This window comes from Ictidomys tridecemlineatus, chromosome 2, assembly GCF_052094955.1.
Source record: "Ictidomys tridecemlineatus isolate mIctTri1 chromosome 2, mIctTri1.hap1, whole genome shotgun sequence".
Taxonomy (NCBI): Eukaryota; Metazoa; Chordata; class Mammalia; order Rodentia; family Sciuridae; genus Ictidomys; species Ictidomys tridecemlineatus.
Window position 1 is genome coordinate 132,221,839 of NC_135478.1, and position 12,347 is coordinate 132,234,185.

At 38.4% G+C, this 12,347-nt stretch overlaps 1 protein-coding gene across 6 annotated transcripts in view; it reads right to left on the minus strand.

The window, feature by feature from the left end:
- The window catches only part of Ogdh (oxoglutarate dehydrogenase), a 77,618-nt gene that overhangs the window by 12,538 nt on the left and 52,733 nt on the right, over nt 1-12,347 (minus strand). For all 6 annotated transcript variants that reach the window (XM_013355953.4, XM_013355952.4, XM_040291890.2 and 3 more), the window contains one exon: nt 8,875-9,003. In XM_013355953.4, the coding sequence (XP_013211407.1) occupies nt 8,875-9,003 (129 nt within the window). The remainder of the gene's footprint in view (nt 1-8,874; nt 9,004-12,347) is intronic.

Below are 12,347 nucleotides of genomic sequence, written 5' to 3' on the forward strand. Positions count from 1 at the left end.
AATTGACAGACAAAATAAATAAAATAGATAAACCCTTGGCCATGCTAACAAAGAGAAAAAGAGAAAACTGAAATTAGTAAAATACAAGATGAAAAAGGAAATACCACAACAGACACATTGGAAATACAGAAGATAATTAGAAACTATTTTGAAAATTTATACTCTAATAAAATAGAAAACATCAAAGACATTGACAAATTTCTAGAGACATATGACCTACCCAAATTGAACCAAGAGGTCATACATGATTAAACAGATCAATAATGAAATGGAAATCAACATCAAAAGTCTACCAACCAAGAAAAGTCCAGGACCAGATGGATTCTCACCCGAATTCTACAAGACTTTCAAAGAAGAATTAATATCAATACTCCTCAAAGTATTCCATGAAATAGAAAAGGAGGAAATCCTTCCAAAATCATTCAATGAGGCTAATATTACTCTGATACCAAAACGAGACAAAGACACATCAAGGAAAGAAAACTTCAGACCAATATCCCCGATGAACATAGACGCAAAAATTCTCAATAAAAGTCTGGCAAATCGCATACAAAAACATCAAAAAAGATAGTGCACCATGATAAAGTGCGATTCATCCCAGGGATTCAGGGTTGGTTCAACATATGAAAATCAATAAACGTAATTCATCATATACACAGACTTAAAAACAAGAATCATATAATCATTGCAATAGATACAGAAAAAGCATGTGACCAAAATACAACACACCTTCATGCTCAAAACACTAGAAAAACTAGATAGTAGAAATATATCTCAACATTGTAAAAGCTATATATTCTAAATCCAAGGCCAGCATCATTCTAAATAGAGAAAAATTGAAAGCATTTCTGCTAAAAACTGGAACAAGACAAGGATATTCTCTTTCACCATTTCTATTCAACATCATCCTTGAGCAATTAGACAAAAAAAAAAAAAAAAGAAAGAAAAGAAATTAAAGGAATACAAATAGGTAAAGAAGAACTCAAACTATCACTATTTGCTGATGATAAGATCCTATACCTAGAAGATCCAAAAAATTCCACCAGAAAGCTTTGAGAACTAATAAATGAATTCAGCAAAGTAGCAGGATATAAAACCAACACCCATACATCAAATGCATTCCTATACATCATCGATGAATCCATTGAAAGAGAAATTAGGAAAACGACTCCATTTACAATAGCCTCAAAATAAATAAAATCCCTGGAATCAATCTAAAAAAAGAGGTGAAAGACCTCCCCAATGAAAACTACTGAAAGAAACTGAAGAAAATCTCAGAAGATGTAAAGTTCTTCCATGCTCCTAGGCAGAATTAATATTGTCAAAATGGCCATACTACCAAAAGCATTATACAGATTTAATGCAATTCCTATTAAAATCTCAATGACATTCTTCTTAGAAATATAAAAAGCAATCATAAAATTTATTTGGAAAAATAAGAGATCCATAATAGCTAAAGCAATCCTTAGCAAGAAAAGTGAAGCAGGAGGCATCACAATACCAGACCTTAAACTATATTACAGAACTATAGTAACACAAATGGCATGGTAGTGGCACCAATATAGACTTGTAGACCAATGGTACAGAATAGAGAACACAAATACAAATTCATGTAAATATGGTTAACTCATATTAGAGAAGGGTGTCAAAAACATTCACTGGAGAAAAGATAGCCTATTCAACAACTGGTGTTGGCAAAACTGGAAATCCAATATATAGCAAAATGAAATTAAACCTTTATCTCTCACCCTGCACAAAAATCAACTCAAAGTGGATCAAAGACACTAGAACAGAGACCCTGAAGCTAATAGAAGAAAAATAAGCCTAAATCTTCATCACATCAGCCTAGGATTTCTTTTAATAAGACTCCCACGCACAAGAAGTACAATCAAGAATCAATAAATGGGATGGAGGGCTGGGGATGTGGCTCAGGCAGTAGCGCGCTCGTCTGGCATGCGTGCGGCCCGGGTTCGATCCTCAGCACCACATACCAACAAAGATGTTGTGTCCGCCGAGAACTAAAAAAATAAATATTAAAAATTCTCTCTCTCTCTCCTCTCTCACTCTCTCTTTAATAAAAAATAAATAAATAAATGGGATGGATTCAAATTAAAAAGCTTCTTAGCAAAGGAAACAATTAAGAATGAGAGGAGACAGAATACAGATTGGGAGAAAATCTTTATCACATGCACCTCTGATAAAGCATTAATATCTAGGATATTAGAACTCAAAAACCTTACCACTAAAAAAAACTAATAACCCGATAAAAAATGGGCTAAGAAATAGACACTCACTTCACAGAAGAAGAAATACAATAGATCAACAAATATATGAAAAAATATTCAACAACTCTAGCAATTAGAGAAATGCAAATCAAAACTACTCAAGATTTCACCTCATTTGTGTCAGAATGGCACAAATGAAGAAGAATACAGGCAACAACAAATGTTGGTGAGGATGTAATGAAAAGGTACACTCATACATTGCTGGTGGGACTGCAAATTGGTGCAACCATTATGGAAAACAGTATGGCGATTCCCCAGAAAACTGGGAATGGAACCACCATTTGACCCAGCTATCCTACTCCTCGGTTTATACCCAAAGGACTTAAAATCAGCACACCATAGTGACACAGCCATGTCAATGTTTACAGCAGCTCAATTCACAATAGCTAGATTATGGAACCAACCTAGGAGTCTCTCAATAGATGAATGGATAAAGAAAATGTGGTATATATACTCAATGGAATACTATTTAGCTTTTTTTTTTTTTTAAAGTGAAATCATGGCATTTGCCAGTAAATGGTTGGAATTGGAGAATATCATGCTAAGCAAAATAAGCCAATCCCACAAAACCGAAGGCCGCATATTTTCTTCTAATATGTTGGTGCTAATTCACAATAAGGGGCGGGGGGCACATCAGGGAAGAACAGTGTTACTTTAGATTAGGTAGAGGGAAGTGATGGGAAGGGAGGGAAAGGGACGTGGGGATAGGAAAGGTAGTAGAATAAAACAGACATTATTACTGTATACATATATGTGACTACATGACCAATATAATTCCGCAACATGTATACTCAGATAAATGAGAAATTATATCCCATCTATGTATGATATATCAAAGTGCATAAATGCATTCTACTGTCATGTAAAACTAATTAAAGCAATTTTTAAAAATTAAAAAAAGAGGGCTGGGGCTATAGCTCAGTGGCAGAGTGCCTGCCTCATATGTGGTGAGGCGCTGGGTTCGATCCTCAGCACCACATAAAAATAAATAAATAAATATATTGTGTCCATCTACAGCTAAAAAAAAGAAAAAAGAAAATAAGAAGATGGGCAAACCTAAAGCCTTGCACATATTTGCATAGCCTGACTATATAAACTTTAAATGTTAATATTGCAAAAAAAAAAGGGGGGGGTCTCACATCAATGATCTAGGAAACTATACAGAGAAGACAAAAATCAAACCCGAAACTAGTAGAAGGAATAGAATAACAAAGAACAAAAATAAAAATAGAAAACAGGAAAACAAAGGAGGAAATACAATGAGACCAAGACTGTTCCTGGGGGAAAAGAAGATGAATCTATAAACAGACTAACAAAGAAAAGACAGACACAAATGAATCAAATCAAGAATGAAAAAGAATACCATCCATACAGATCCTGCAGATTCTAGTAACAGGCGATTACAAACTTTATGCTCATAAATCCTGTAGCCTAAAGGAAATGGATTCACTTTCTAAAAGATAAAAACTATCAGGGCTTACTAGGAAAAAAAAAAAAAAAAAGAAAAAGAAATTGCCAGCCAACATAGTCCTGTTATTTAGTATACAAAGTAAACTCATAAAGTTCTCACAGGGATCTTCATGGCTGTTAAATGAAACATATGTATTTACCTTATTCCTCCTGCTAAACATAGCTAAAACCCTTGGACATCATATGCAGAACAAATATACAACTCAGAAGTTGGCCAGAAGATGGCAGCTCATTAGGGATCTCAGTTTTCTGGGTTTTCTTTTTACCTCATTCATTATCTCCCACTGAGCACTAGAGAAGTGGGCGACTTGAAAACACCAACAGGAATAGACAAAGGGCCAGGGAAAAGACAGTCTATCAAGACATGAAATGTTTAGACAAAAACCATGCTCCAACCAAGCATGACAAAAACCAAAAAAAAAACAACCATCAACCCCTTTCCCAACAAACTGGTCTCACAATTGACAATAAAGGCCCACTATAGCCCAGATCAATGGTGATCAGGTCATTAGGTCCCAAGACCCCTCACTAGTATGAGATGGTATTAGAGGAAGCTGAGAAGAGATTGCACAACTGCTCAGCAGGAATAAGGCCGTGTCGGGAAGAGTAATGAAGCACATTTATGTATATCTGTAAGGTACCAATCAAAAATAAATGAAGACCAGGTGTAGTAGCACATGCCTGTAATCCTAGTGGCTTAAGAGGCTAAGGCAGGAGGATTACAAGTTCAAAGCCAGCCTCAGGAATTAGCAAGGACTTGAGCAACTTATCGAGACCCTTCTCTAAATAAAATATAAGGACTGGGGATGTGGCTCAGTGGCCAAGCGTCCCTGGGTTCAATCCCTGGTACCACAAAAATAAAATAAATAAATAAGTAAAAGGAAGACCAGAAGAGGAAGAAGAATGTGGGGAGGGAAAAACAGGGATACCAGTATTGAAATGGAGTAAATCAAATTCCATACATGTATGATTCTGTCAAAATGAACCTATTATTTATAACTATAATGCATTAAAAAACCCACAAAACAACAACTGTGCGCTAGATGAACTTCTTTTCTCCAAAAGTATCCAGCCTCAAGTATTTCGACATAGCAATAGAAAATCAAACTACAGACCAGAAGAAATAAAAATGAACAGAGCCACAGGTCCTATGGGACTATGACAAAAGACCCAATGTTCTAGTCACTGGAGTTCTAGAAAGATGGGACAAATGTCTAAAATTTTCCATACTAATCAAGACATAAAACTACATATTTAAGATGCTGATTAGTGTCAAATCAATTCAATGAGGGAACAAACAGTCTTTTCTACACATAATATTGGAACAACTGGTATACATGTACAAAATACACAAAAACTTGTACCAGACACAAAAACTAACTTAAAAAGGAAGATAGAGGTAACAGATAAACATTATAGAACTCTTAGAAGAAAACATCAGAGTAAATCTTTGTGATCTTGGGTCAGTAAACACCTTTGATGACACCAAAAGGAAAAACTGATAAACTGGACTTGATAAAAAATAAAACTACAGAGTGCTTGCCTAGCATGTGCAAGGGCCTGGATTCAATCCCTGGTATTACAAAATAAAATCTACTGTGTTTCAAAGGACACCAAAAACATCTATGAGAATGGCAGAAAATATTTGTGAATCATATAGCTGATAATGGGGTTATATCTGCAATATATAAAGAATTCTTCTTCTCCTACCCCCAGGAGAACTAGAGATTAAACCAGGAATCTACATTTGCTAGTCAAGTGCTCTAACACTGAGCTACATCCCTGGTCCTTTTGTTATTTTGAGACTTATAAAGTTGCCTAGGCTGGACTCAAACTTGACATCCACCTGCCTCAACCTCCCAAGTCACTGAGATTAATAGGAATGAGCCACCATGCCCAGTTTATATTAAAAACTCTTATAATGCAACAATAAAAAGATAATACAATTCAAAATGGGCATTTGCTGGGTGTGGTGGTGCATACCAGTAATCCCAGCCACTTGGGAGGCTGAGGCAGAAGGATTGCCAATTTGAGGTCAAGCGTGACAACTTAACAAGACTCTGTCTAAAAATGAAAAATAAAAAGGGCTGAGGATATAGTTCACTGATACAGTGTCCCTGGGTTCAATCCCTAGTACCTGCCTTGCCCCTCCAAAAAAGCAAAGGATCAGAGCAACTTATCGAGACCTTCTCTAAATAAAATATAAGGACTGGGGATGTGGCCCAGTGGCTAAGCGCCCCTGGGTTCAATCCCTGGTACCACAAAAATAAATAAATAAAAGGAAGACCAGAAGAGGAAGAAGAATGTGGGGAGAGAAAAACAGGACACTGAATAGAAATTACCCAAAGAACATATACAAATGGCCAATAAACACTTGAAAAGATGGTAAACATTAGCCACTAGAGAAATGCAAATCAAAAAGCATCTGATAAAAATAACTTTAAGTTCATAGTAAATACTATACAAGTTAGGAACAGCCTGGTAAAGGACATCTACAAAATTCCTATAGCTACCATTGTATTTCATAATCCAAACTGAATATTTTATCTAGAAATTAGCAACAAGGAAGGATTGTTGACTCTTCACCCACTTCAATGTTGTGTTGAGGCCCCTAGCCAGTGCAAAAAGGTATAAAACAGAAACACAAAGTGTATTTTTATTTCCAGTCTATAGACAGGAAAGTAAGAAATGCAACTATTTGAGACCACATGCTCATCTATACAGAAAATCCCAAAGTATTCTCAAAAACAAAAACAAAAGCTGGGCATGGTAGTATGTCAGTAGTACCAGCTACTCAGAAGGCTGAGGCAGGAGGATTACTTGAGATCAAGGAGTTTAAGACCAGCCTGGGCAATACTCTGGGTTATCTACAGATGTGGCTTTTTCAGTACTTTCATCTGTCACTGGCAAGACTGTTGTACCTAACAGGACCCCAGGGAGAGCCATGTATTGTAGCCACCAGACTGTGAAGCAAAGCTTTCTGAGTAGAATATTTAAATTACATGAGAAACCACATAACTACACCATGATCACATCACATTTCTCCACTGTATGGGCCAAAGATATTACAATGAGGACTTGTCCAAGGCCTGGGTTATACATTAACCCAGGACCACCCCCTCATCCAGGCTAAGAATTTACTCAAACCTTTTTCAGGGATTGACATGCATTCATTGGTCTTTGGCTTCCTATTCCTTAAAATAAGTATTTAAAGTCTTTGGTGCCTCTCCTATTTTTTGGACTTGAAGAGATTACTAAACAGATCCTGCTATCATAGTTGCCTGGGATTTACCTCAGTCTAGAGACTCATGGAAAATTCTCTCTCTTTTTCAGCTGTATTTACTCTCTTTTCCAGGGCTTCCAATCCATCTGTATTATCTTTTATTTCTTCTTTTTTTACTACTACTTTTTTATTTTAGTACTGGGGATTGAACCTAGGGGCACTCTACCACAAGCTATATTCCCAGCCCTTTTTGTTATTTTTTATTTTGAGACAAGGTCTTGCTAAATTGCCCAGGCTACCTTGAACCTGCAATCTCCTGTCTTAGCCGCATGAGTCACTAGAATAATAGGCATGCACCACCACTCCTGGCTTTCTTTTATTGTTTTTTTTTTCCAGATTAAAGACCACTCTCCTTATTAAACATTCTCCTGTTAAGATTTCAATCTCTACCTATTCTATTCTTGTTTATTTCTTTAAAATACAGAGTTCAATACATATACAAACTATGAAAATACACATGCTAAATAGAATTTGAGCCTAGAATAGTAAGGCATGCTTGTAATCCCAGTGATCTGGGAGGCTGAAGCAGAAGGATTGCAAGTTTGAGGCCAGCCTAGGCAATTTAAGAGAGCACAATCCTGTCTCAAAATTAAAGACAGACAACAAAAGAAATAACCAACTGGATTTCATGACAAAAATTTTGTGCAACAAAAGGCACTATCAGGGTAAAAAGTTCACAGAATAGGAGGTCTGTAAATTGTATATCTGATAAAGGATTAATATCTATAAAATAGAGGCTGAGGCTGTGGCTCAGTGGTAGAGCACTTGCCTAGCATGTGTGAGGCACTGGGTTCGATTCTCAGCACCACATATAAATAAATGAATAAAATAAATGTACATGCATCTAAAAATTTTTAAAAGTCCTACAACTCAAAGACAAAAAAATAACCAGATTAAAATAAAACACTTTATGAGAATATGAATAACTGGAACCCTTGTGCACTGCTGGTAGGAATGTGAAGTGAAACAGCCACAGGGGAAAATAGTTTAGTATTCCTCAAAAAGTTAAAAATGGGCCTAGGGCTGGGAATATAGCTCAGCTAGTAGAATGCTTGCCTTGCATGCAGAAGGCCCTGGCTTCAATCCCCAGTATCACCAAAAAAAAAAAAAAAAAAAAAAAAGAAGGGCCTATTATATGATGTAGCAATCCCACCTGATTGTATAACCAAAAGAACTGAACGCAGGGTATTGAAGATATGTTTGTATATCTATGTTCATAGTAGCATCATTTTCAATACTAAAACATGGAAGCAACCTAAAAATCCACTGATGAATGACTCCATAAGCAAAATGACGTATATTAATGCAAGAGTATCATTCAGCCTTGGGGGCTGGAGCTATGGCTCAGCATTAGAGTGCTTGCCTAGCACGTGTGAGGCACTAGGTTCGATCCTCAGCACCACATAAAAAAATTTAAAAAATAAAGGTATTGTGTCCAACTACAACTAAAAATATATATATTAAAAAAAATTCAGCCTTGAAAAGGAAGGAAATTGTGACACATGCTACAATATGAATGGATCTTGAAAACATCATAGTTAGTGAAATAAGACATCATATACTATGGTAAATAAGAATGGATAATAAGCTGTTATAGGACCCCAGTTCCTTAAACAAAGAGAAAAACAGCCGCCTGAGTGTCTATGGGTCTAAAAAGGAAACATTTTAGAAGAATAATGCCATCTTAAACAAAATCTCTCTAATTAAAAATAAAAAGTAGTTTTCTGTGTTGTCCAAATTTGTAGCAACAGACATACCTTTATAATTAGAAATAGTGAATATTCTAAACAACCAAGAGAACCCTCAGGAGAGACTGATTAGATCCTTGGTAGATACCTGGTTGTTGACGACCACATGCACGGTGCCATGGGTGGTGTAGGATGGCAGATCGCTGAGGTGGAAGGTCTCGTACACAATGCCCTGGCCAGCAAAGGCAGCATCCCCATGCAGGAGGATGGACATTACCTGCAAAGCAGACTCCAAATGTAACACATCTTGACCACAAAACTCACAAGGTAAGTGGAGGAAATGAGTCATAATTTGCTTTTCAAAAATAATGTTTTGAGATATTTTAAAACTTAGAAAGTGGCAGGAGAGTACAAAGGACTCCAGTCCCTTACTCACCCACCTTCCTAACACCTTGGTACATTTGATACTCATCCACAAAGCCCTCAATCTTGTCATCACCTATTCTGAACATGGGAAGAGCCACAGAGCCAGTCAACTCTCAGCACCCCCTCAGAACATTCTCCTACACACCACTAGACCCTCCCATTCCCAAGAGCAATGCTGGCCACACCCACTTACTTCAGACCCCATGGAGGATGGGCTTACACTTCTCCCTCATATACTTGGTTGCAACACCTCTTTGGCTGCTGAAGCAGCACCTGTATTAGATGGGTTAACCCTGGTCACCTAATCAAGTCACTACCTGCCATTTCCCTTTAACTCACCAACTTCTTGGCAGTGAGTACAATGGTAGTATTTTATAAGGAGCAAACAGTATACAGAACATGTCCTCCTCATACCTCACACCCCCATCCCAGCTTCAGCAGCACTGACTGGTCTACCTAAGCCAGCTCCTTGGGTGGCTAACTGATGCGACCGCTGATTTCTGTTACTCCTACATATACTGGCATTCTCTGCAAGAAAGAGCTTACTCTTCTCCCTCATATACTTATCTGTATTAATACATATTAATGTCTCCTATTTTGACAGGTTATATGTAATAGATCAAAACCATTAGTTATTCAGATGATTGGGTTTTTCCATCTGGCTCCAGTCTGCTCTGGGCAGCCTGTCTTCAGGGTACCTCCTTGCTTTCTGGAACAATTGTACTGCAGCCTCATACTATGCTATCCCTGTCCAGTCCTGATTATTCCTGCAGAATATGAGATTTAGGACCAATACTTGTATGTTTTCACTAGGCCCTGTGAGCACAGAGCTAGAAAACACGTGGGTATGTATGCATGTGTGCCCACACACACAGGTTATTTCTGTATCTGTATATATATATATAACAAAATGAGTTCATACTAATACCTCCAAATTCCAACACATTTTTCTAAGCTGCCTCCTTCCATGCTTATTAACACCTCCAGCGGCCAGGCACTTCACTCCCACTGACTATAGCAAATGTGCTCAGTATCCTTGAGAACCCCTGCTTCTTGGATATACATGCTGTGCCTTTCCCAAATCTTTATATTAGTGAGGGTTCTTCAGAAAATCAGCCAGTGGGGCTAGAGGCAGGTGGAAAGATTGCCTGACTTGAAGGAACTGGACAAGCATATTCAAATTCTACAAGATACAGTTGGAGGCTGCCAACTAGAGGCAGAATTCCTGCTTTGGAACTTCAGTCTTTCTTCACAGACTATGAGCTGAGCAGATAAGGCCCACCCACATTGTGGAGAATCATCTGCTTTACTCAAAGTCTGCTGATTTAAATGTGAATCTTGGGCTGGGGATGTAGCTCAGTGGTATAGTGCTTGCCTAGCATGCTTGAGGCATTGAGTTCAGCCCCTAGCATTGTGGTGGTGGGGGGAAAGTGATGGGTGTCTGGCCAATAGGTGACACATGACACTGCCCCCTCACACCTTCTCATGCTGTGTCTCTGCCTATGGGCCTATGGACCTATGCCTCTAGAGTTTCCATCACTACCCTGGTCATCAGCACTCTGCCAAGTTCTCCTTGCCAGGAAGGGAAGGTCCATTATTTGATTACCAGGGAAAAAATCTAGAAACTTTTTAAGCAAAATGGCATATGTTCTATGTTTTGGTGGAGGAAGTGGATGGTCACAAGGTAGTTGGACAATGCACATAGTGTCCGGTTTGCTCAAGGTGCCCTTGAGAGTGTATAGCTTTGTCACAATGTCCAGATTGTTCTTGTTGAAAGTAAAAGCAGCTGGTATTAAATTTCACTTGCTCCTGATTCCCAAGAGTGCTGTTTCCTCCTGCAGATATTTTTCTGTATAAACTCCATCTCTGCTGACGAGGGTACCTGAGGTCAGTCTCCTTCACGTGATGTTCTGCCATGCAGCAGCAACCAACCAGAATCACCCTGTACATAGGTGAGGACTCTCCTTGGGTCTAGAGGCCTGACTTATACTTCTGGATTCTACTTTTGCATAGATCACACCATTGCACTAAAGACATGCTTCCATGGACACACATCCCAAAGTTCACATTAGTATTGGGAGTCAAATCAGGTGAGTTTCACAATAGTGCACAAGGTTATGGAACAATCTAGGCCCCATTTACACAAAGTATGTAATTTTTCACAACACTGAGGGTTATATAATACACACACTAGTTTCCTGAGTTGTGAATTGAACAGAAATTGAATTATTAGTAGCAGGGAGAATAGGCAGGAGGATGAGACTTCTGTTGATGCTACTGAGGACATGCAAGGGTTTGGGACAAGGTGGACACAACTCAGAAGAAAAGCTGGGGCCAACTACATTGAGGTCAGACAAAACATGCATATAGACAGTACCACATCCTAAAACACAGGCATTGATAGCTCAGACTTGGATACATGTAGGTGTGCAAGTGAATGGGGGCTAGCTATCCTCCTTGTTCTGACATCACAAAAGGACCAATTACTGTGACCACAGGTAGCAATTTTAAATATCAGTTGTCACTTTTTCTGTTATTTGATTCCTTTTCAAGATATCTCTAGCACACAAAGCTTTTTGCAAACTTGTCCCACTACTCAGCATGCTAGCAAGGTCATGGAAATGACACTGGTCACCCCAACACTGGTCTGCCATGCTAATTTCTCCTGGGACCAGCCCCTACCAGACATCCCAGTGTTGTAAAGTGGATGTGGGAGCTGCATGTCTCTCAACAGAGCTGAGGCCTCTCTGTCTCCATGTTCCTGTGGCTTCAACCAGACCATGAGTAACCTTGAGTCTGAAGCCATAGAATAATCTCTGGGTTCCTGTGACAGCAAATATCATCAATGAGTAATTGCTTCTAGCTCTTAAAATCACCTCAGCCTGCTCTACCTCCATTCTCTAAGCTTCCAAGCTTAACATTAATAGATTTACAGTATTTTAAATTGCAGAACCCTAGGAAACTAATTCTTGGTTTCACTCTATCAAAAGGCCTGTCCTCCCTCCTAGGCACCTTAACTGACCTGCTGCTCTGGTCCAATCTACCCTCCACCTCTGTTTGCACTTCTCATTTCAACAGAATGTTCTTCCCTTCCCTCCTACTTAAATTCTGCCATTGCTTCAACTAAACAGGACAAACACCTGTTCTATCAATAAGGAATCTGACTGCCTTTTATTCCTTACCCAACTAAAGTCC